Source organism: Ptychodera flava, chromosome 8, assembly GCF_041260155.1.
Source record: "Ptychodera flava strain L36383 chromosome 8, AS_Pfla_20210202, whole genome shotgun sequence".
Lineage (NCBI taxonomy): Eukaryota > Metazoa > Hemichordata > Enteropneusta > Ptychoderidae > Ptychodera > Ptychodera flava.
In genome coordinates, this window is record NC_091935.1 from 4,323,590 (window position 1) to 4,350,014 (window position 26,425).

The 26,425-nt window shown below is 38.3% G+C and overlaps 1 protein-coding gene across 1 annotated transcript in view; it reads left to right on the forward strand.

Moving 5' to 3' along the window:
• The first annotated feature begins 3,716 nt into the window (after window positions 1-3,716).
• LOC139138243 (DDB1- and CUL4-associated factor 15-like) overlaps window positions 3,717-26,425 on the forward strand; it is a 29,076-nt gene continuing 6,367 nt past the window's right edge. The window contains exons 1-10 of the mRNA XM_070706549.1: window positions 3,717-3,873; window positions 6,477-6,604; window positions 8,244-8,388; window positions 9,388-9,491; window positions 13,831-13,973; window positions 18,211-19,632; window positions 20,956-21,041; window positions 21,930-22,058; window positions 24,704-24,801; window positions 26,284-26,339. Of these exons, the coding sequence (XP_070562650.1) occupies window positions 3,766-3,873; window positions 6,477-6,604; window positions 8,244-8,388; window positions 9,388-9,491; window positions 13,831-13,973; window positions 18,211-19,632; window positions 20,956-21,041; window positions 21,930-22,058; window positions 24,704-24,801; window positions 26,284-26,339 (2,419 nt within the window). The 5' untranslated portion in view covers window positions 3,717-3,765. The remainder of the gene's footprint in view (window positions 3,874-6,476; window positions 6,605-8,243; window positions 8,389-9,387; window positions 9,492-13,830; window positions 13,974-18,210; window positions 19,633-20,955; window positions 21,042-21,929; window positions 22,059-24,703; window positions 24,802-26,283; window positions 26,340-26,425) is intronic.

Consider the following 26,425-nt stretch of genomic DNA (forward strand, 5'->3'; position numbering starts at 1 on the left):
TATTTGCTTTGTCACCACACAGATTGAAGGCAGTGAGTTTTGTCATCCATTTCATCAAAGCAATACAGTATCACTGACTTACACTGCACGAAAACTTTACGTCATCATCTGGGTATTTCTCCCGGCATGCCTTACGGATCAGTAGCAAATATGGCTGCGCACAGTCGAATAGAAAAGGCTCCATATTGGCTGATTTAATATTTATTTTCGTTTATAACTTCAACAAACCGCACTTTCTGTGCAAAAGGCAATGATAAATGCGTTTCTGGCATAAATATATACCTGTATACAGCAGATGGGTGGACCATCCCTTTAACAAAAAGTCTTTCAAAGACAGCAATTTCATCCCTTCAACTCGCTTCACCATGGCTCAACCCAAACCAGTTGTTATCAATGGCAAGTGTGGACTTGTTTATTTTGAACTGGGGGGTGGGTGGGGGGTGGAGGGTGAACAGGTTAATGTCACAGCATGGCAGAAAGGAAAAGCTAACCAGCAATAATAGCGTGAACTATTATGAATGAGCAGGGTTTTCTCTCGACTGCGCGAATGCGCAAATTGCGCATTTCGAGTCATTTTCTGCCCTTTAAAAGTTACCGACTGCGTGAAAATCGCGCACAAAACACAGAAAGCAAATACGTCCATATGATGGGGACCCAAGCGCATATAATAGTGTAGTGAACTGTAAATTTCCTGTTATTTTTGGCCAGAATTGTAACTGCCTCGGAAAGACAATATATCGCCTGTCAGTCAACTTTGGTGACGTGCATAACGTGGAGTGTACGCATCGAAAAAGAACAGCCAGGACATAGTTGTAGTTCAGTCTCCATGGATACTACAGTGCCATTGTATGTTCATGTTTTAATAGGATATGTTGTTTAATATCATTAGTAAGCTTTAAAAATGCTGCCCCTAAAATGTCAAGTCTGCCCCCTAATTTTGATGAATGGGGCAGAAATTGCCCCCTTCAGTGAGCATGCAGAGAAAACACTGAATGAGTACTAGAAGACTATAACAATGTGCCATTTCAATGAACCACAGTTACTATACCCTGTAGAATAACCGTGATTAAAATAGCTAGCCGTACAACTTGCATCATATGTAGTGTTTATGTTATGATGAATCAGAGAGGATGAAAAAATGTAAAAGAAAAGAGAAATATGATAAATTCATGTGCACAAGGCAGTAATCACACAATTTAAAATGTTCCTTTTAATCAAGATTTGAACGTTACATTTGGGCAACAAAGCTTTTGTGGTGAATGGAATTATCATTTTCCTGTTTTGCAACTCTCTTTTCATTTCAAATTTGTAATATTATATAAGATCTCAAAATTGGAAAATATTCAAGGATGACTTTATGGTGTCCAAGCTTCGTAGCAGTATAAAATTTGGGGGAGGGGAATCATTTCGTATGGGACTCATACAATGGGTCCATTGCTATGCACATCATATCTTAATTACATCGCTTCATATCCAAAATTTCAATGGCAGCTGTACTGAAACTGATGACTGCAACCTTAGTAGCTTCGTATCATGTGAACCAACTTTAATAGGCTTATTTGGCAAAATCTTGCAGTGATTGAGCTTAGTACAACATTGATGAACTATGTGTAACACCAAATGCTGTAATTTGCTTGACGTTTATCTCCAATTTCTGTGATGATGCAATGTTTATCAACAAGAAAGTGATACGCACTCCAGAATCAACCAACAAAAATGTGCCAAAATCAATAAGCCATGTTTAATATTCTCAGAGGTGTCACAGTTGAGTCAGTGTACATTATGCCTTGGCAAAGAAATGAGTCTTTGATTTATGCTAGACGATGTTCACAGTGGAAGCTTGTCAAATGTCACATGGCAAGTAATTCCAAAGTTGTGGAGCCACAGATGAGAATAAAGCTCTTCCTCCATGTTTTTAGTCCTATACTGTCGAGGTACACATAACTGATTTTTCGATTCAATAGACGACCAGGTTCGTGGGCGCTGACTCAAATGTTGAATACTGGGCCTTTGCCATTGAGGGCTTTTAAGTCTGTAGTAGAATTTTGTAGTCAATTCTGTATTGACGATCTGGTGGTCAGTCGCAGAATTTTGTAGTCAAGTCTGAATTGAACTTGTGTACCGGCGCCAGTGAGAACTTGTGTACCGGCGCCAGTGAAGTGGTGAAGTACTCATGTATGATCTGAATTTTTGAACCATAAAATGAATGATAATGGGAAAACAGTTGCAAACAGTTTTCATCCGCCCCCCCCCCCCAAAAAAAAAGATAATTGTTCAGAGTATATAAGAGTTGCATATTAACATGTAAAGTGCCTTTGATTGCAATATCTAAAAAATTGGATGGTCGGCAGCCCTTGACTAGGCTGTTGAGATTAGTAGGTCAAAGGTCATGCAAAGTTTATCATCATATGACTACTGAAGATACCAGCTTGGTTGATCATAATTACAAAGTTTTAGCTCATCTCACTTATGGTGTACAGTGTCTGTCTGTATAAACAGAACACTTTCGAAAGCTGTAACAGACTGCAACTGTTTGAAAGTTTCCCCATTCAGTAACAGATACCGGGAACAGATAAAGGTACTGTGGAAGTTAAAGTGTTTCAGTTCATTAAAGTGGCATTTCTATGTACTGTTCATGGGTTTTTAATTTGCTGAATATTCAGGAGAAACTGCTTGACATTTATCACAGTGCAAAATAAAGACATCAGCATTAAACTGACGCTGCTCTGTGTGATCCTTCGTGTTGTGAATAAAATTGAAAAGTGTGAAAAATTACCTGATGCCATTTGTTTATAAAGACTTTGAATAAATATATGTTGACAGTCCTACATCAGGGATGTGGAAAATTTTGGTTACAGGTGGCAAAAACTAAAAGTACAGGCGGCTACAGCTAGTGTATTTGTGCTTATTAAATTTGTGCAAAATGTCCTGATTTTTTACTTAAACTAAATTTTTCCAGCCGGAAAATTTAGCTGACTGCCGTTTGCTTTTGCCGGCTGCTGGCAATCTTCTACATCCCTGTACATGTAAAACTTTTGTATGATTTCAACACCTAACAACATATCATCAATGATTCCCTATTTATTCTTTGTTCGTTGTTTCAAGATTCCAAATTGGGGGGTTGGGATTAGTGTTGTTAAGTTATAAATCGTAATGTAAAGTGTTTAAAATGATAAAAAAGGAAACATAAAGATAGTTTTATTACTCAAAATTTGGCTCATAAATCCTCCTGCATACATAATACGAGGGAATACTAATAATAATAATTATTATTAATATTATTGTTTATTTCAGATATAATTATCCATTTACAATGAGGTTTTTCACCTTGTTCGGAGTGTCTGTATAGAAACCTCAGTGTGTAGGGTTTATAAATTTGCAGAAAAAAAGAGAATGATTATCTATGTGTAATAAAAAATAGATCAATGATGCAAAATCAGCTACAAATGTTTGACTATTGCAATTTCCACAAAGCTTAACATCAGTGATCCTGTTTTTTTAATTTCATTTCATTGCATTCACATACAGTATGGTGTTTGTTGGAATAACAACACCGATTATTCAAGTATTTATTTCTCTGTCAAAAGGTGTATACTTTTGAGAGACCATGCGTTCGCTTGCAGTAAATTGTTAAGAAAATTTACATGTTCGTTGAAAACGGTGTCGGTACCCTCTGCAAATGTGGATGGCTAGGTGGCCTTGATGCACCACTTTTGCCGAACTTGGGTGGTCTACAAAAGTTCCAATGCATTGTGGGAAGCAAAAATGGCGGCAACTACGAGCGTGGGCTGCTCAAAATATATAAAAACGGGTATTTCTTCTCGCAAATTCAAGTCTAGTTACAATGTAATAAATAGGCTACAAATTAGAGAGGTAAGCACCCTTTACGAGCTGATTTTCTGCATGGATTTTGGACCTAATTCCCTCCAGTGCCCGGATGATTCACTACTCTCAGAAATCCGTGTGTATCATTTATTAGTCATTCGTACATGTCCTTCCATTCTCTTGCCGTCTGCGTGTTATGTCGTTCCCGAGCCTAAATGTAAAGGAGTGCTTTGACTGTAATTTTTTTCAGCCTTTTGGGCAATTTTCAATGAAGTTGTAGTTGACCGTTTTTTCGTTTGCTATCAAAATACTTTTTCGGGCCCGTGTCAAGTACAGTGGACACAAACAACATTTTGATACGAGCTGTCCTTTAAAAACAAGTTTCCTTGCTTGGGGCCTTCGGCTAGTACTCTGTCCCCATCCCCATCGAGGCACTACCACCGAAAGTATCCCTAACCCTATCGACTCCCTAGGTCACTAGTGACTAACATGAAACGATTTCCGTGCCCACTTATCTTAACTCTTGGCCTTTTTGCTTGAACCATTCCAGCAATCTGCAACGTGAACGCCTTCTCATTACCATACATGAAGGTAACAAAAAGCGCTTTGTGCTACCACAGTCGTTTGGAGAGCTATTCAGCGCTGGGACTATTCGCCCCATAGACGAGTGTGCAGAAGCGAGAAATACCCCAAGTCTGGAAATGCAATGGCTATTTCGTATAGGGATTGTGCCACCATGTCATCTTCGACGTTCGATTTTACCGTGAAAAGTAGCAAGTTCATCTATCATGTAACCGTCGACCGTTCCCTAGCATTCTCAAAATTCATACCTGGTACTTGATTTGCTTCACAAACGCTCGTTTCGTGTGATTTTCGGCCGAATTCGACGGACACGTCGCTAAAACATAAGCGTGAGCAACATTCCGGTCACCTCACAGTGGACGTTGGGCACCTCCACTTTACTGACGTTAGCGCCGCGTACCCATGAGGGTGACTGGAAGGTTGTTCATGCCTTATGTTTTGGCGACGTGTCTGCTGAACTCGGCCGAAAATCACACGAAAATTCATACCTGATACTTCATCTGCTTACAAAATGCTCATTTCCTGTGATTTTCGGCTGAGTTCGAGATAAACCTGGCCAAAACATAAGCGTGAGCAACATTCAGTCATCCCTCATGGGTAGGCGGCGCCATCGTCAGTAAAGTGGAGGGACCCAAGAGGTGACCGGAATGTTGCTTACCCCCAGGTTTTGGTGAGGTGTCCGTCGAATTCGGCCGAAAATTACACGAAACGAGCGTTTTTGAATCAGATAAAGTATCAGGTATGAAATTTTAGAATGATAGGGAGCGATCGACGGTTGCATTATGGATGAACTTGTTAATTTTCACAGTGAAATCGGACACGGAATGTGACATGGCGTGGTTTTTATAGCCATTCTGTTTCCAGACTTGGGGTATTTCTCGCTTCTGCACACTTGTCTATGGGGCGAATAGACCCAGCGCTGAATAGCTCTCCAAACGACTGTGGTGCTACCTCCATGGCATTACCAACGCGAATCGCCGTATCTTTCACAGTGAGAATAGTACCACAGAGTTCATTCTGTAAATAGTGACGTCAACATTTTATCACATCATTGATTGATGTACCTTATAGCCTAACTTACTCCATTAAACTAGCCAAACCATAAAGGCAAGAACTACATATCCTGAAAATGTGTGTTTGACTAGAGCACAGTCCCTCCACCAACTGGAGATAATGGATCTGATTGCCCATGATCTGTACAGTTCCATAACATTGAATGTTTTTCCTTTCCTCTTCTAGGTTTTATACGCATCCATTTGTAGGATAATTTGAGTATTTCACATTAATCATTATCAAACAATTTTGGAATGATGACAGTAGAGAGCTCTTATTTTACAGGATTATCAAATCACAGTGCCGTCTAGAATGCCCTGACATTTCTTTTCAGTTAATTTTTCTTCCCTGAAATTATTGTAATCACTTAATTGGGAAGCATGTATTTAGGGAAAGGGTTTCAGGAGAAATATGCTGCAGGTTTCCTCATCGCAAAATGCCTTTGTGATTTTGATTTAAATTGTGCCCTAAACTGAAACCTAGCCATAAATCTCTTTTGGATCATAATAATTACATTGTCATGAACTGTAATGATTTTTGTGCATGTTGGCAGAGTGGAGTCTCCAGGAAATTTGCTTTGAGTGTAAGGGTTTGGATTAATCAAAAACAGTATTTTTTCCCCTTAAAAAACTGACATTTAGATGGGGTTGTTCTTCACTTGAGGCTTCTCCAGGGGGTGCTGTTGGCAACTTATATTTGTTGACCACTAACTTTTGGGAAGCTAGTGATGTTCATATGATGTAAACTACTTTACCGTTGCTGCAAAGGAAATAATGTTTTAACATGTATTTTCGCTTTTTGAATATATTAACACACTTTAATGATTCCAGCAATGCTTGAAAAACGATCATTCACAGGACAGTAATACATGTATGTAGATGGACCCGTCTTGACACAGACTGTTTATATGTCAACTTGAAACTGATTGATGGTACCCTCTCACAGATCAAAGTGTGTGTTGTAGGTTGTGAGTTTGTGATCCATGTCAATGGTTGGTTATTTTTTCATCCTCACAGGTGCATGGAACATTACAGCCATCCAAGTATCACTTTCCCCAGTACAGATCTGTCTTTGGTAAGATTCCAGGAAGACTGTGCATTCCTTTGAAAGACATAGTGGATATGTCTAGTCTTCTTGAACAGGGGTAAGTGTTTTTTGCATTGAACAGAATTGTGGAATTCACAAATTATGCGAAAGTGGATCTATACATGTATAGCACTGCAGTGGCAACTTTGAATGTATGTTTAAACTTGGTATACTGATATTAGGGTGGCAAAGTTTAGCTAAAATGTTGCGACATTATACGCAACTCACGCACACTGAAAGTGAAATTTTATTTTCGTGAAATTTTAAACGCCATTTTTTCTGAAAATAAGTAGCTCAGTTACTGAAAAAATGGATATTTCCAATTAAAATCGATGTATGAGGCAGGTTTCATTAAAAAACTGAAGAAAAAACGATAGAAAAATAGTGTTTTTCCTCTCCAAAAATGCCACTTCGTACTGACCGTCCACAGCGCTCAAGCGGTCGCCGCTCATGGCACGCACTTCTGAATCCAGTCAATACCTATTTCGCAACGGAACTGCTTTCGGGCCCTGTGCATGCTGTCATAGAACTGTGAAACTTGGCCAGGAAATGGCAGACCATCCCATTTATATGTAGTGGTGAGTTTTTGTTATATTCTGGGAATTTTAGCCAGCAAACACGAGGTAAAGTGAGTACGGTAAATTCGGTGTAGATTTTTCCCATTTAGATACATATTTTTGCCATAAAACTTGTAGCATGCTCTTTTTAAACATCATTCCAACATTTCTGTGAAATATGACGAAAATCTGTCCACGAGCACAAGTACGAATCATAAAACAAAATAGTGTTCATTCATAGACCTCAGTACAGTGTGACTCAAGATGGCGGCGGAAGGCAGTCACACTGACACACCATTGACAGCCTGCCTGAGGCTGAAGTTAGGGACAGCTATTTCTTACAATTCATGGCTGAAAATGACCTGCATTAAAAGACAATTGGCAGTTTAAATTGATTTGCTAGAATTGAGTGTTATTAAATATTATTGTGACAAAATTTCATTGTATTGTGAGCTCTAGTTTTTAAGTTATGTGAATTCAAAATTCATAAAAACATAAAAATCCATCCATTTTTCGATGGTACGGTGCCGCCGCAATTTTGACTAAGTCAGACAAAATATTTTCAATTTTCAACACTCACAGTTTCAAAATCCAAGACTGTGCATCAGTCAAATCTTGATTTTTCCGTAATATTGGGTAAATCTGTGCACAAGACACATAGTTTAATGATTCCATGTGAAGTAAATAAAAAATTATGGGTTGCCAAACTTGAAGGAATCGGCATACTTTGAAATAATTTTAAAATTTGCCGAAAATTGTCCGCGAAAAAATGGCACTTTTATTGCTTTAAAAATTCATAACTTTTGATTGGATACAGCCATTTGCATAATTTTTTTTTTTTATTTTTCTTCTTTTACCCCATTCTTGCTAAAAATCCATTTAAACTGTGTGTATAAACAAGAGAAAAAAATGGCTTGGCCACCCTACTGATATGGTTATGAAACTGGTAATTCATAAACTTTGAATTTGATAATTACATTGCTGTTTCAAGTGTACATCTCTTTTTACTGGTTAAAGTTATTCAGATGCCAGTATTCCTGTACATGCATGTGACTGACAGTTACAGTTATCTCCTTGTACATCTTGATGTATGTGTTATAACACTGGTATGATTCAACCTTAGTTCTATTCAATCGACAGGCATGTGTTCCTAGGTTTTACCAAAGATGGTCAGTTGATCCTGTCCTACACACTCCGTGTTGAAGCACATGAACACACAGCTTTACCAATCTATGTGTATAGACTTCACTGGTGGCACTTCAATTACCAAGAAACAATGACCAAGGTACCATCTATACAATTTTATTGCATGACCTATGGTTGAGTCCAGTTTTTAAACATATTTGTGCATGTTCTACTTCAGGGTGTTTCAAAACGTTCTTATCTGTGAATCTTGTAATATTAGCAACTCTATTTGATGAGGGATACAACTGTACATGTACATGTACCTATATGCAGCATATGCGTATTCTGGTGTAACAATATTTCATTTTGTTGTTTGTGGCACAACGAAGACATGGCATGCATTGCAGTGACTCTCTCTTTTATCCCTGTGCCCAAGTCTCTGTTTACAAAGTCCAACTCTGCAACAGAAAACAGCAGACTTGTGCCAGATGAAGGCGCTCAACCGCTCTTCCTGCTCAGCCTGTCACTAGTCATCTTGCCTTGTCAGAAAAAAGTGGTATTCTGTCAAAACCCATTTTTAGCGACTTTGCATGTCTCATATACTGTAAAATCATTAATTTTCATGGGATTTCACTATTTTGATGTTTGAGACATTTCACATGGATTTAAGTTCACTGTTTGTGCCGGTAAAACAATATATTCTATTGTTATTTAACATTTTTCACTGCAATTTAATTCAGCAGATTTTATGTTTCAGCTAAAATAGTGAAATTAAATCTCAGTGAATAATTAATGCTTTACAGTACACAAATTTAACATGCATGTGCCCATCTAAAATCGATGCGATTGACTCGGCATGATTACCATTATGCCATGGCTCACCCTTATCCTGCCAAGTTAGTGGAAATTGCAGTGGAAATTAAACCCAGTCATTTCCAAATATTGGTTTACTCTTGCCAAATATCAGTTTACTCTTAATGGTCTTTTGAACCTGTTTGCAAGGCTTTGGTTGTGAAAAGATCAGCAAATTAGCTAATATAATCATAAAGCGGGGTACATGTACCATTATGTATTGTGGTTCAATGTGTACATGTACATGTACACTGGTAGGTGTAAATTACTGGAAGTCCAAAGATAAGTGTGTAAATTGCCTTTACAGGTGTCAGAAGTTCGACTGTTTGGTGAAGAGGAAATCCAAGATGATCTATACATTGCAGTGTGCAGTTGGCCAACCGATCCCACCAAAGTGTTTGTGTATGGAAGGTATGTATGATGGGAGCAGCTTGGCATTGCCCAGAGTTCTTGAATGCAGTGTGCCGTTCCAAAGATTGTAATATTTCTTAGACACAGAATCCTTCAGTGTCCAATCATGCAAAGAAAATTAGTTTTCCAACCTCAGGTGCCAGAAACTGTCAAGAAGTTGACCAATGGCAATTTCAGTGGTGTGAATAATTAATAGTGATGAGCATGTCTAGGGAAATGTTCGTCCTAACAAATGCTATATCAACTGTCAATTCTTATCTTCCTAGTGTTATTTGTTCCCTTCCAACTTTATTTCAACAAACAAACATACTCAGTGTTTCCGCTGCCCGCTCGCCAAATCGCAAATGCGAGAAACAAGTAGCGTTTGGCGAGAAGATTTTGGCAAAAATTAGCCAAACTTGCAATCGAAAATTGCACTATGACGTCATCACTTTGTCTGTCCCCGCGCTGTCCTGCATAGTTCAACTTGAGACGTTATGCGTCAGGACAGGGCTCGAAAATTTTTTTAAAACTCACTTGCCATAGGGCAAGTGAATTTTCAATTTCACTTGTCCGGAAGGAAAATTCACTTGCCCTGAATTTCAGATCTTTTTAAGAGTAAATATGTATGGTTTTATTAATGTCATTGTAAAGAAACAATAGCTGTAACTTACTGATAAATTTGTGTCCTTATTCTGTGTATCAAAATAATATCTTATGTAACGTACATACACAGTGTTTCAGCCAGCTTTTGCTAGCATGGGGACACAGTGACCCATAGTAGGTCTTAATGGGTGACCAATTAAATTTTTGGGGGACATGTAAGTAATGCATTTCAATAAAACAACACCGGTACATTGTCATTGTGTGTCATCATGACCTGGTACCTGTTTTAATAGGCAAGTCAGGTAGGTACACTAAGGGTAAGTATATAATGGGCCAGCGGTGTTGTGTCAAATTGTGCCCACATGAAACTTTCAGTATCATTTAGTTTACTGCTACCACGTGGTATGTGCATAAACTGCAGGGTTCCCCTAAGTCACCAAATGATTAACCAACTCTTTAGCCAAATAAAAAATCTTGTAGCCATTTTGAGCAACTTTTAAACAGTTTATGATCTCAAGTGTAGCAACAGCTTTCTCGGCATTCAGGAGTTCCTAATTTTACAAATCAAGATGTTTTGTATGTTGTTCATGATAGTTTTTACATTAAAGAAATATTTGTTTAGTTTTTATTACATTAATTATCTGTGTTTTTTATGACATTGAAGGGATCAAAATACTTTTTCATTTCTGATGGTAAACTTTTGCCACAAGAAATAATTAGGTGGCAATTCTAAAAATCAGGTAGCAATGTGAAGTGTATTACCACAGATACAGAATACTTCTGCAGCATTGAGTTAGTGTTCACAGTATGACAACTTATCATACATATACACTACAAGCTCTACTACCTTATGTGGCACATTTATGCACTCTTTAAGTCATGATGTAAATTTTGTTAGCCACACAAATACAAATTTTCCATGCAAAAGAAAGCATTCGGTAGCATAGTGACAGTGTATACAAGTATTGTGGTGTTGTGTCATAGTTGTGATCAAGCAGGCTCAATAGCATCTTCAGCATAAGTATCCTTTAAAACAAGACACACTGATATGTTCAATTCATTTCCCAATGTTTTAAAGAGTAATAATAGTTTTAATGATAATGATAACAATGTAGCCCAGAAACATTTTCATTGATATTTTGATATCATCAAGAAATGTCTAGTGATGTTCACTATTACATCATTAAACTGGAGGACTCTGCAGAAATATTAATGTGATGATTTGAAATGGATATGTGACTGCAACTACTGTTGACAATTTCCCTTTGCCATAACTGTTAATAAAATTTAATTTAAAACTGACAGTCAAGCTAAATGCCATTAAATTGGAAAGCACCAAGAAATTACCTTTTATCATAAGATTGTACCTATTGGACCTCCCTAGGTGGTTTCTTTTGAACCATAATTGTGTACTTAAGGGGTCTTCATTCATGACATCACATAAGATGACCCAGATTTGACCTTTCAGAAAACCTCAAATTTTTCTCCTTTTCCCTTGTATTCTGACTCTGTTTGTGAAAGTTTCCTTTGAAATAATGGTTTTTACAATCAAACTGAGTAATTGCAGGCCAAATTTTGATTCAAGCAAAGTAGATAAAACTTGGACTAAAAAGGACGACCGTACGCGGGACTCACAGAGGCAAAGCCAAGCCTCAGTGTATTCATCATTCCTCCATGATGTTTTGTAGCACGCTCCGTCTATGAGGGACTGAGGGACCTCGATTGCAGAATCAAACAGCAACAATGTTTGCTTCACGTACCAGGGAATTTGTAACTTTGTAGAAAGGAGAGTAAAGTGTTTCAATACATTGCAACTTTGTAGGAAGGAGGGTAAATTGTTTCAACACCTTACAACATTTTATTGTAAGCTGTAGTTTTCTGTTGAGGAGGCACATCGTCATATGATCGTGACATAATTTCATCAGAAGAAAAAAACATCGTGCAAAGACGTCAATATTTTGCTATTTTGTAACCAAGTAGAACAGAGCTATTTTATCGGCCGGCCATATCTAAAGCGGTACACTCAAAGAACTAGAGAGTGGCAGCGCGTACGTATAGTGGCCTCATTGAAATTCACTTGTCCGTCGGGCTGGGAGAATGTTGTTTTCACTTGCCCGGACTCAAATTCACTTGTCACGGGCGTCGGGCGGCGAGAATTTTCGAGCCCTGCAGGAGATCCTATTTGTAACACATACAGTATGAATAAAATTGTAACGAAATAACTCACAAATCAATAGTACTGCATGTATATCATGACTAGTTGACTAAAATGTTGCTAAGTTTTGGGTCTGACTACGCGCAATGTGTGCCTACAGAAACTCCGTGCCGTGACAGCCATATCATTTTCAACACTGAAGGATCGTAGTGACGGTGAAACTAAGTAAAAACGGCAAACTTTCCTTTTTGACTTTGGCTGCTCCACCAATATGGGGGGGGGGGGGACCAGCCCTACAACACACATTCTAAGCGCAAGTAAAGCTATGAAATGGAAAGAAAGATTATGATCTATGTAGGAAAGTCGACCGTGAATTCGAAAAAGCAAGGTAGCGGCATGCATGGTCAAAAGTTGCTGCGAATCCGTAGCCTCTGCCACTCGGATAGCTTAACCCAAGCAGAACACGTCAAGGAGTGGCAGGGCTCGTTTTCGCAGCAAGGTCAAAAGCATACGCATAGCATTTTTTAGAACGTAGGGCGAGTAAGGCACTCCTGAATAGCGAAAATGTTCGTGGTGTATTGCTGCCAACAAGAAAATACCTTTACTGGCGTTAGAAACTTGTGTGAATTGGCTTCCCTAAATTTAAATTCGCGACAATTTTCAGAGTATCACGAACCGTGGTGTATTGTGACGTGACATCGTATACAGACTTTCAGAGAAGGCGCTAGCTAATCCGCCGAGTCCAGGCCTAGTTCCGCACTCACATCGTGCAAATAAATACGCAAAGTCTTGTCGCGATATTTGAGCATTTAACTTGATCGTCAGTGAAACAAAAAGATGTTTCTCCATATCAAAAGGGTATATATTTGATATTTTACGGTTCTGTTTGCATAATAGACGTGAACATTTGGATTTATGATCCGTGAGTTCCGCGATCCATGGCAAGCTTGCTGTGAATACACACTAACGTCTTCGATGATGACCCCTGACACAAGCGCCATTGATACGCTGTGCGCCCTGTCCGAGCTTCGCTTGCTAAACTTCAAGCGTACAGCAAATGTATTGGAAGTCTAAAAAAATGCACATATTTCTCAAGTCTGAGAGTATTTTACTTTCGAACTGCTACGAGAATGGATATCTGATTCGTTTGAAAAAACTGGTATGCTGAACCAGGTTTCGTGCCGTTGTCTGTAGCGATATAAAGTACAGTATCGCACGATAGCGATTTCAGGTTTGTTAGTCGCCTAACTTTGGACAAGTGTCGCTTGAAATTCGGACAAATTTTGTTGTATGCGTGGCTGATGTTGGCACCTTGTAATCTGAACCATAAATTGGTGTTACTTATAGTATCCATAGTAGCACCACGGTCCCTCCACAACTAACAGGGTTTATTTCCGTCATTCTTACGGAAAAAGCAGACAAATATTTATTTTTGCATATTAATGAGAAAGAAATGACGTCATTTGTGATCAGTGGTATCGGCTTGGCTAATTGAATATCTGGTTTGGCGAATAATTTTGTAGGGCTTCTAGCCAAATTTGCTACAAGATTTTGGAACCCAGGGGAAACACTGATACTATATTTTATTTTGTTTTACAGTTGTCCAAATGGAGGAAGTAGTGATGAGAAAAGACAGTGTTACATCACAATCACAGCTGTTCCCCCAATCTCACCATGTAAAGAGTGTGCTGAGTTGTATAAATCCATGAAGAATCGTAACAACAATAACTACTTCCAAGATGGTAAGCTTTGCAGAGTATAATGTTTTACCAACAATTCTGTTTGAATTTCACCAATAAAGTCACTTTTCTCGCTATTTTTTCTGCTCTACATACAGCATGAGCAGTTGCATGAGGCATCTGAATAATTTGTTAGTAATTACTGTTTGATAACTGTAAAAACTACAGTCTGTAGGCTTTGAAAATGCTGTACTTTTGGGCAGCAAGTTACGACAAACTGAAGGGATCATTCTCTGAGAAAAATAATCTTGGAAATTTCCTTTGTTGTCTCCATTGGAAAAAATCAAGATACTTTTGTTTCATAAAACAGGTACAACTAGTCTGTGTCTCCCTACATTCCGTTACACTTCTGTAAGGCTGATGACTTACATGTAGTGGGCGGAAAATTTTACAAAAATGCTACATTTCTCTCCTCTCTCAATCAAACAAATTTTTTAATCAAATTTGTAAAATCATTTACATGTAAAATGGGAATTGAGAATAATGGTATGCGTAATTAATAGTAGGTTTTCAGAATCTGTAAAACCTTTCCATAGGTTTGTCTTCACATACTGCATGAGATGTGCAACACTTCACTGATGAATATTCTGGGATACAAATCCTAATGAATCATGGGTTATTTCCATTGCTGGCCCTGGAGTCTTTGTTTTAAAATTAAATTGCAGAATAATAATGACAAAGTAATATCAGTAATGAATGACCATTTGACATTATTAGTGAATGGCTTGAGATGACATCAGTCAATCATTAATGGGTTTTTAGACTTCTTCACTGAAAGAGTGTCTGATGTTTACCAAGACTCAGACCAAAACGAAAGGAAAAGGTTGCAACACATTTTCAATTCAGTGTTTTCTCCAGGAAGCGCGATTGTGCCAATCACCCCTATCTAATCAAAATCCCCCTTAAATAATCACAAATGGCGGCATGTCATGTTGCCACTCTACAAATGAGGTTTGAGATTATGATTTACACAGAGGATTTATAATAGACATTACTGTCTATGATGTAACATCATACAGTTGATCTAATCCACTTCATGGTTACTGTGTATGATGTAACATCACACAGTTGATCTAATCCACTTCATGGTTACTGTCTATGATGTAACATCACACAGTTGATCTAATCCACTTCATGGTTACTGTCTATGATGTAACATCACACAGTTGATGTAATCAACTTCATGGTTACAGTCTATGATGTAACATCACACAGTTGATCTAATCCACTTCATGGTTACTGTCTATGATGTAACATCATACAGTTGATGTAATCCACTTCATGGTTACTGTCTATGATGTAACATCACACAGTTGATGTAATCAACTTCATGGTTACAGTCTATGATGTAACATCACACAGTTGATGTAATCCACTTCATGGTTACTGTCTATGATGTAACATCATACAGTTGATCTAATCCACTTCATGGTTACTGTCTATGATGTAACATCACACAGTTGATCTAATCCACTTCATGGTTACTGTGTATGATGTAACATCACACAGTTGATCTAATCCACTTCATGGTTACTGTCTATGATGTAACATCACACAGTTGATGTAATCAACTTCATGGTTACAGTCTATGATGTAACATCACACAGTTGATCTAATCCACTTCATGGTTACTGTGTATGATGTAACATCATACAGTTGATCTAATCCACTTCATGGTTACTGTCTATGATGTAACATCACACAGTTGATGTAATCAACAACATGGTTACTGTCTATGATGTAACATCACAGTTGATCTAATCTATTATCTGTAGCCACAGAAAAGTGATACAAGCTTCCTGTCTGTAGGAGGATGTGATACAGCTGAAAGATTATTAAGACTGCCTCCAGATTACAAAATTGTGTTTGAACTGAAATGAAGTGTGGATGATTTATGCAGGCTACTAATTTATTGAACACTTACTGGAAGGAAATAAGGAACAGGATTGTCTTTTATTGATATTTTATCAATACTTTAAACTTAATTAGTTATACTTTGAAAATCTTAAGTTTTGTAAGTTAAATTTGCATAATTTATTACAGTCCCCCGCAATCAGAACCAAACCCCCCTAAATTTTCAAGAAAGCAAGGGGCAACATTCCCCATTTTGAGAGAGACCTGGAGATTTCTCATTTGTCGCTCTTCCCCTAGACTAGCTGTTCGAGCATATTTGTTCTTATTCACCTCCAAAATATTGAACATATCAGGGCTCGAAATATTACCTGTCTGCCTGTCCCGGACAAGTGAAATTTGGCCCAGGACAAGTAGTTTTGAAAAGTACTTGTCCAAGTGGACAGGTAGGTTTTTTCAGCCTGCAACCAGTATTTCAACCTATTGACTACAGCAAATATTCATAAGTCTAAATTTATATAACAGCGTTTCCGTTACAATTTCAAAATTTGCGTACGATTTTATGCAACTTGGTTCTTATTTGCGTAAAATGTATCAACAACTCATACGGTGTCGGTGGGAATCGGTATCTGAAGTGAGTTGGGCAGTCTTTTCTGTCGAACTTAGGGGTTTCCTTTAATGCGCATGCTATATTAACAAAAAACAATAACGTGGGGGGCTTCAAGGTATAGTAGCTGAACGCTTGCAATGCCGTGATGCATGTTTCGTATATGATCGTTGAGCAGCCTAATGACTTCATGTTCAAAGTTTCAAAGAAAATACTTTCTGAAAATGAAATTAGTGTTTTCAGAGCGCCAACAAAAAGCAGATACTGATCAAAGTCCAGCGGGACCTCTCAAGATGCAACCCTACAGAGTGTAAATCGTCACCCGTAAACACTTTACAAATAACATGCGACCTAATGACCATGATTAACTGTATTGTGTTACCAACAACGTAGACTCGATGGATTCTCGAATTTTTTGCATCTGTAGTGTCATTGTCTATACAGAACTGATTGACATGATGCTTTGTGATGATGAAATACAAGGTTTCATAAAGAGTTGCCGTCCGCTAAAAAGTCTAAAATGTTGCAATATCATGATAAATGTCACTTGCAAGCAGGTGCATATGTTCTATTTTTGTCCTGCATTGAACCACGTTGAGGCAATGTAGTGTGAGCCAAGTACGTCCGTGTCATGGGGCGGCATTTCTCAAGGCATATTAATTAGTTTACGCAGTCATGATTTTTTTTGCGTATTTCAGACTATTTTGCGTAAAATACGCAGGATTTTGCGTTAACGGAAACGCTGTTACAGTATATACCTTTTACAATTTTGAAAATCATTATTTGGATATTTACCTGTCAGAAAAAAGTAAAAGAAAATTCGATAATATCTAATCACTGTTTACAGGAGGCAGCCATATTGATTTATCTAAGGTCATGTCTCAAATCTCTTAGATTGGGAGATTCTCAGAGCTATCTTGACACCGCTGTTACGCCAGTTTGCATATGATACAGGCATGAGTTTGTTGAATTGAATTGAAACTAGTATAGTTTCTTAGAATAAATTATGCCATTTTGGACAGGTACTTTTCTCACTGGGACAGGTACTTTTTATTTTGACTTGTCCAGTGGACAGGTGGTTGAAAAAAAGTATTTCGAGCCCTGCATATAATGATGACAGTGCACTGTGCATGGCATAAAATGTCTTATTATCATCTGTAGGATCACATGTAAGCACTGAATAGTTTGTTATCAGAATTGCCCCTACATTGAAACATCAAAGGATCCCCCAAAATAAAAACACTGCTTCGCTTTGTCATTTTGTAGAAGAGCTAGGATAAAAAAGGAAACATACAACTGGTTTATGCCTCCGTTATTCTTGATATTTTACTTTTAACCCTTTTCCTGCCAGACAGTATCACTTCCCCTTCAGCCAAGTCAGTAAAAAGCGGTATTGAGCCAAAACATGACATATTTTCACCCACTTGGCTTGGTCTGTTATAGCATCTTTAGTCCAAAAAAATCAAGTTTACAGTATTTATGTTTTCAACAGCTTTCAAATGTACAGTATTATGTTAAAATACATGATCCATCATATGGAATATGTTGTGTTTCATTAATTTTAACCATCTTGACCTGGTGGTGAAATATGGACTTGGCAGGAAAAGGGTCAATAAATTTACATGTACTGGTTCTATGTGAGTGCTGAGACATTGTTGTTCATTATTCTAACAATCTAAAATTTGCCGAGCATAAGTTAAATGTGTACAAATTTCTACACAGTGTGTAGTATTGTACAGGTTGTTGAGTCAGATTCTTACTCTGTGCTTTCACTCTTTGCAGAAGAAAATTCAGTATGGAACTTTCCTGAAGAGCTGTCTGACACCGATGCAACACAACCACCTCCTCCGCCAAGGTGTCTCAAGCACGGCTTGGTCGTTCATACCAAGTACGAGTTGTCACCGCCTTTCCCACTCTTTGCTCCAAAGTTTAGTCTGAAGAGGGACGGCCTCGCTGTGATAAATACTGGGTACTCACTCATAGCTCTTGGTGTCAAGGTCAATTCAACTGCCGAGCCATCTTCACAGAGTAGCCTTTACTCTACCATAAACAGTATGCCTTGCACACAGAACAGCTTGTACACTGCCTCCAACCCACACCAAGGTGAAAGAGCTACCACCCAGACATTCTGTGATGTGCAAAGCCCCCCAGGAGGAGAGACTGGCTTACATATGGGAGAACAAGCAGCGAGACATTATGAAACCCCACCCCCATCTATGCAAGTCACATCTGTGAAGAGTGGTGGCCAAAAGTTGGTTGCTGGGCAACAGGAGGACAGTCTTCCATTGATGTTTTCTCAGGAATCGCATTACAGTGCGGACAGCCAAAACTTACCGATGGCAGGTTGTGATATTTCTCAGAGTGCAAATAATGAGTGCGGATATGATCTGCACCGTACCAAAGATGACGACAAAACTTGTACAGTCAGTGAGATGACTTGTAGAGTAACTTCAAACAGCAGAAGACAGGTTGTCAATATACAGAGCGAGTCCTTGTCTTCGGGTCTCACAGGGAATCAAAACTCAGGGGACAATGACCAAATCTTTTCCAGCTTATTGCCAGAATTCAAATACTCCATGAAAACACAGCAGGATTCTTGTGATACTGATGATGACGATGAGTCAGGGTCAACAGACAGCGATGTCACTGATATCTCGCAGGGCAGCAATGATGAAGAAGGTGTTCTGTCGCCAGGCAATCAGTCTGTTGACTCCAAAGATGCAGACACTTTTAGTGAAAACGAATCAAGAAGTGCATGTGATGCTGGCAACAGCTGGCAAAGCAACAGGAAGACTTCTCTGAAAAGTTGTGGAGCTGGTGCTTGTAGTTCTGGCGGTATCACTGTGTGCACTGATCCAATACAGTCCTCCTACAATCAGCCCGCACAGCCATCAAGAGACTTACCCTTGTGCCATGACAGATATTTACAAAGTAACAAAATGTATGGAAACCCCACAAAGACGGACTCACAGAGTGGCTGCTTTGGGCCACAATATGGATCATTGTGTGAAGACAGTGATAACATTGGTTGTGATATAGATCAGAGTTGTCCCATCCATGGTGCTAGCACTATAAACTTATCCTGGAGTATCAACACTGCTATGGATCTTGACAAGTGTAATTGTCAGCAACGAGGCTTTAACTATTCTGTTAGGAGATACATTGAAAGACCACCGGACTCAGATTCTCCTCTGGACATTGAAGGTGCAGCAATCTTTTTATTTTCATGTGGACAGTTTGGTTGGGTTTTTTTGACGTGTTGTGGATATATACACCTGCTATCCATGTATCAGTGGCATGCATTGACATTGGTATTTTACTGAATGTATGGTGTCACTAAAGCTAGACATTTCAATGAATTTACTTTTTAAAAAAATGAAGCAAACAAGGTTTGAAGAGCCTTGTGAAATTAACAGTAGAGTAATCAAATACAGTAATCATATCAGCCAATTCATTACATTTGTATGTGTACCTATATTGCTCTGCTTGCTAGACTAATTCCAATAATATCATACCAGTATATTGATGGCGCAAATACAGCGATCTGATCTGATCTGACCGTGGTATATTGGCGATATACATGTACCACGGCAGGCATATGCGCGAACTTTCAGCTTGAGCAAAAATCCGTTTTTGACGTTCCACGCCAGAATTTCAATATACTGTTATGATATAATAGCAATAAATCACACCCAGCGATGTATACCACTCGATTTTGACCAGTTCACTTCATATATAAACTCGCTATCGCTCATGCATATATGTAATGAACTGGTCAAAATCTCGTGGTATACCGTCTCTGGGTGTGCTTTATTGCTTGAATATAAAAGCCATCGTTTTGATACCAGTAATTCATTGCAAAATGTACAGGATCATGATAGATGCCGACAATGTTGGTTAAAATCACTTCCGTAATATATTTAATCATACTATATGATAAATGTTGGCAACTTTTCATCCAAGACATATTTCCGTCACACTTTTTGTCCTGCCTGTCATTATATCCAGTAGAATGGATTTTTACTCAGTACATGTAAATGAGGAATCAAAGAATCAAATGTTTGGATCTGACATTGCTTTTATTTGCATTTCATGCTAAGTGTCCCTGTGTTACGCTGATTAGAGCTTTTGCACTTCTCATTGTCTAGATTTCATTTTTCAACAATTTTGTTGCAAGATTCACCTAATCAATGTGCTGTGATTTTTGACTGTTTTTTTGTTGGACAGGCCTGACGAAGCCTGGTGTATGCTATACTATACATGGAAATGTATCATTTTCATTGAGATAGAGTGTGATTTAGGCCATTGAGCTTACTTCATGGATAATGATGCATTATAATTGATTTGCATACTCCAACAATGCTCATTCATATAATTTACACTAATGAATATATTTATACAGAAAAGTGAACAGCTGATGTTTTCTTTTCCCACTGATTTGTTTGTATCTTTACGTTACTTCTATTTCAATGGATAACAAATTTCCATGATAGATTCTCACTTTTTCTCTCCCTTCTTTTACCACAGATGAGTTTCACAGTATGTTACCACTAGAAGTCCATGGTGCTGGCTATTCTCTGCTAACAAGGACTAGAAGAAGCCCTGAAACACAGGTTGTGTTCCTGTATAAACTATACTTGCATTCACATAATATTCATTAAACCCTGGCTCTTGAGCCGGGGATCGGGATTAACTGAGTTGTTAAGAAGATTATGAGGCGCTTCTGTCCTTTGTCTTCTTTTGAAATTGCAATCATTATATAAATATGTTGCTAGATTTTTGGATTAAGTCCGCACAGGGGTTTAAACCCTTGCAGTGATCAGCCAAGGACAGATATTTCATTCACAGATTAGGCAGGGAGGAAAACTCCAAATTGATGTACAGGGTCTACATGTAAATGCTCCATAAAAGTCCTTAAATTTTGAAGCACCCTTGAAAGTCCTCGAAAATGAAAACAAATGCTGGGAAATTGATAAGCCATCCACAATTTTCAAAACCTGGGTAATTATCAGTTGTAATTTTCAAGGACCTTTTGAGATCAAAAATGTGATTTTCTAGTATTATTTCTTCTTTAAACAGTCCTTGAATTTTAAATGAGTTTGAGTGTATTGACCCTTGTGTTACAGATTCAGAATCAGGTGTTGGCAATTCCAATATACATGTACTGTGGTGCTTGGACCAATACAGTATCAGTGTAGTGGCCTTGCTGGCTAGCTTGCCTGTCCTGTACAAAATGATATATTGTAGTGCCATTGCTATACACTTGTATTTGAAGAATGAATGACAAAAAATAAGTTGTCCTAGACCCCAGACTGTTGGCTTGCCCACCCATGCAGATTATGTAAAATGATCTCCAAACAACTGGCTGATTACTATCTCAGTGTAAACTAAATCTGTTAAACTATCATTTTCCCATCTTTGTCATTTACTATGGTAATTCAGTTGAGTGTATTTGTTCTCCAACTCATGTTTTCATTTCTTATTTCTCATCTTTCTGACAGGGAACTTATGTCGAGGTGAAGCAGCTCACCATGGATGCAGAGCAGTATATCAGTGAAGCTGTCAAGTATCATGCCAAATGGCAGGACAGATACCTAGACTTTACTGACTACGATATGCAAATATTAGACGTGAGTACAATTCAAACCCTATGTCAATGGTAAGACAATTATCTAGACTTTCCTGTCTCCTATATACAAAAATATCAGATTTAAGGACGAATCAAGCATGATGCCAAATGCAGGACAGATATCTAGACTTTCTTACTGTGATATGCAAATATTAGATGTAAGTCAGATTCAAACCCTGTGCCAAGGTCATGGCAGGCAGCATGTACTTAGAGGTTATTACCCAATATCGCCTGTTCCTGTGTCGTATCAGCATGAGTGTCATTTGTGGTGTGTCAAACACGAGACGAAGTCCAGTGTCTGACGCAGCACAAATGACACGAATGCTGATACGACACAAGGAACAGGCGATATTGGGTAATAACCGATTTATCATATACCCATGCCCATAATTTTAGGGAATTTTACTAACAGAACCAAAAACCTTAAATTTTGAGGCTTCACTTTATTACGCCTTGCGCATAAATATCAGCAGTCCGGGTCAGCTCCAAAATTGGAGCGCTATACCATAATATGTTCCCCCTTCATTAGCCAATCAGCGGCCAGCGCGCCATCAGTAAAAATTGTATTTCCTGGCAACCTCCACATGCGTCCTTCGTTACGTACGCCATACTGTGTCGAACTCCCGCGCCGTCTTCTGTCATAATGTCGAACAGTTGTGTGGCCACTCTGTCTAAACACAATTTCAAAATCGCGTACCAGTTTTATTCTGGCTAAGACAACAAACCCCATATATCGCTGTGATTCCTAGACTCTGGTTGAAGTCCTGCGAAATATAAATCGTGTACCTACACAGATCGTTCAGAATACCCCATTTGTGTCGGAGATGGCAGCGATACAAATTCTACCGTATGGGGAACAGTTGTGTGGCCACTCTGTCAACACATTTTCAAAATCGCGTACCATTTTTAGTCTGCATTTGACAACTACAAAACAGGTATCGTTCTAAAGCTCTGACATTGCTCTTCTTTCTTGCAAAATGTTATACGCGTACCTACACAAATAACCTTTATAACAGTATTTCTAATAGAGATGACGAACATCCACAAAATGATTCTCGGTACTTGAGCAAAATCGATAAACTTGGGGTAGAAATGAATCGTCAATATTTCGAATATTTGTTCACTAATCGGACTCCTTGTTGGACATGACCTTCTGCAGAACACGTGGATTATGTTGACTGTCGAAATTCGTCGAAATTCACAAGACAGGGGCTTAATAAGCGGCCCAAAACTGCCGATCACACTTGGTGGGTAATTTGTGACAAAGCGTGACCCGTACTTTATTAATGATGTAATCTGGTCGATGATTGGCTGAATGCCGGAATACATTATCATAATGAGTCTCCAATTTTGGAGCTGACCCGGACTGATCAGAATGTTTATGTGAACAGGTTCATTCATAAAGTATACGACAAAGATGTCAACATCACGCGCAACATCGCTGCAAGTCTTCCATATCTCCATGAAACCCAAGAAGAAAGACACCGGGATACAAAAATCGTCATACAGAAGGAACATTTTAAGGTGCAATATGCTATTACAACTGTAACCGATCAAAAACTGCTCAGCTTTAAATCTATCCTGATTTCGATCGTCGTACGGTACGGAGCTCGCGCGGAGAGGATGCCATTTTGTTAGTTTACCCTTAGAGTTGCCATGTCAACAGTTGTCACGCGCGTGCGACATTGCTGTCACGTCACGGGCTCACTACCTGTTCGATGGAGACCGTGCACAGTGCCGGCGCCGTGCGAACGGCAGAATGTTTGCTAGAACTTGACCAAAAAAAATACCATGGGAAAAAATTTCAAGACTCAACGTGATATTTCCGTATTTTGCAACCAGAAATACCCGTGTTCATCGAAGCCCTTCAAGTTTTTACGTCGGCGACATCGCTTTGCAGGTGGGGAGCGGCAGCCATTTTGTTGTTTACGTTGTTTACCAACAAACTGCTAATGTAGTTCGGGAAAACTCTAAAACTGATGACGTTCATCGTGCATATCTCGACGTTTACCGTGAAATATCACGGCTGATATTTTACGGTGAAAGTCACTAGGATGTAGCAATATGGGCATGGGTATATGATAAATGTACATGTACATATAGCTTATACATGTATTGACCATGACATTCAAATGTCTGATCTAACCTAACCTGATACTAAATTGCGGAAACATGTCTAGAGCTACCGACTTTGTTGCAAATTTAATACAGATAAGAAATAATGCAGAATGGCAGGACAGCTATTTTGATGTTACTTACTACAATATGCAAATATTAGCTTTCAATGTAAGTGAAACCAAATTACAGAATAGGCATTTATAGTATGGCTATGTGAATCTCATAGTGACATTATTACAAATCACTTCTTATTGCTAATGGTTGGGTTCACTTACACTTTACTCAGGCCATAGTCAGTCGCAAACGGTAGAGATATCATTCAAATCTAGTACAGGACATGAAATCACTGATACATGGAGATATTTAAGTATAATAGGAGATATATGGTAAGCAATAACCATTGATGTGAAAATTGCAGAAATTAAAGTGTAGCCAATGAAAGTGTGAGTGATATGCTATGCCTGAGTTCTTTACTTTAATAAATCTGTGTTTACAGTTTTCAATGCACGTAAATGTTGTTGTTTTCAGGTGTGTCCTGATTCGTGTCATGTGTTGGTCATGATACTCACACTTGTCAGAGCCAAACCGGAGTATGATCCATGGAGTTTGGACTTTGAATGTGAAGAGTAAGTCAAAGCATAGAAGAGATTCTTTTGAATTTCCCTTCTTTAATAATAACACTTTATTTCGAGAACCAGCTTATATGACACACTAAAATGTTAAAAAAGACTAATAAAAAAACTACCAGAGCGAAGACTTAAAAGCAATCTCTGTACAGTTTTTTCCAAAAAGCACTATTAAGACGCATATACATAGAAAATGCAGCACCAATTAAAGAATTTTTACTTTTTTCCAATCTTAGATAAAACCTGGATCACAAAGTGCCTTGCTTGCTTTCAAAAGTCATATTAGTATTTACAAAAGTTCTTGTAGTACTTAAGGTAGCTATATACCTCTTAGACACTTTCAGATTTTTATTTTTTTCTCAATTGAACACGTCCCAAACTCCAATAAAGTATACATTTTCTGAAAGCCCTGATATAGAGCTATCCGACCAAGCACAGTACACGGTCATTATTTGCATAAGAGTCATGTGACAAGCGTTTTGCTGAACCTTCCAAAAAGCGGTTTTTCCCGCCTTATGCGAACATGCTGCAAGATTTCCGGTTGGAATTTCTTCATTGACAAGCCTTGACAATATCCTTCAAAACCGTGTCTGGGATTTTCTTTATATGCCTTTGTTTTCTTTTAATGCGCTCTTAAAGGTGTTAGATGAAGGTGCTTTTCAAGGAATTTTAATTATCGGGCCATGTAATTTGAATGGAGCCTCCGGGAAAAAATCGCAGACACAATTTTGAAGGATATTGTCAAGGCTTGTCAATGAAGAAATTCCAACCGGAAATCTTGCAGCGTGTTCGCATAAGGCGGGAAAAACCGGTTTTTGGAAGGTTCAGCAAAACGCTTGTCACGTGACTCTTATGCAAATAATGACCGTGTACTGTGCTTGGTCGGATAGCTCTATATAAGGGCTTTCAGAAAATGTATACTTTATTGGGGTTTTGGACGTGTTCAATTGAGAAAAAAATAAAAATCTGTAAGTGTCTAAAAGGTATATAGCTACCTTAATTTGCGGTCAACCCGAAACACGATTCTGAATAAGTTATTGTATGCAACGCATACGTCATTGATGTACTCTGTGAAGAGACGCCATTAATGTGAAAAATACAGAGTGCAATATGCACACACAAACATATGAACTTCTCGCTTGTCAAGAAAATGAATTTGACATTTGCAGAAAATTGCCATCGATTTTTGCTTCAAGGACGAAAAATGGAAACTATTATTGCCATGTAAATAGATACGGCCTTTACTGTTGTTATTATACAGATCTAGCTGTAATTTCTGTGCGGCTGAAACCATTTATATGGAATGGATTTGAAATTCAGATAAACTATCATCAATTTTCTCCAACTAAGTTTTGTGCCTGCAGAACTAACTGTAGCTGCAATCATTGATGTCTTTCCAAATCTTTCAGTGTCATATCAATCAGACATATTTTTCAGTAAATTAACTCTTGTTTGTTGTAACTTGTAATTTTCTTTTCACAGTGAGACTCCAAGGCTCTTTCAGACTGGTTTCAAATTTACTTGGAACTTGAAAACAGGTAAATTAACTTTCCGTTTTCGTTTCAGTAAGATGTGGCCAGAAAGCAAAAAAATTACTAACTTTGTATATTCCTAGTATGACAAG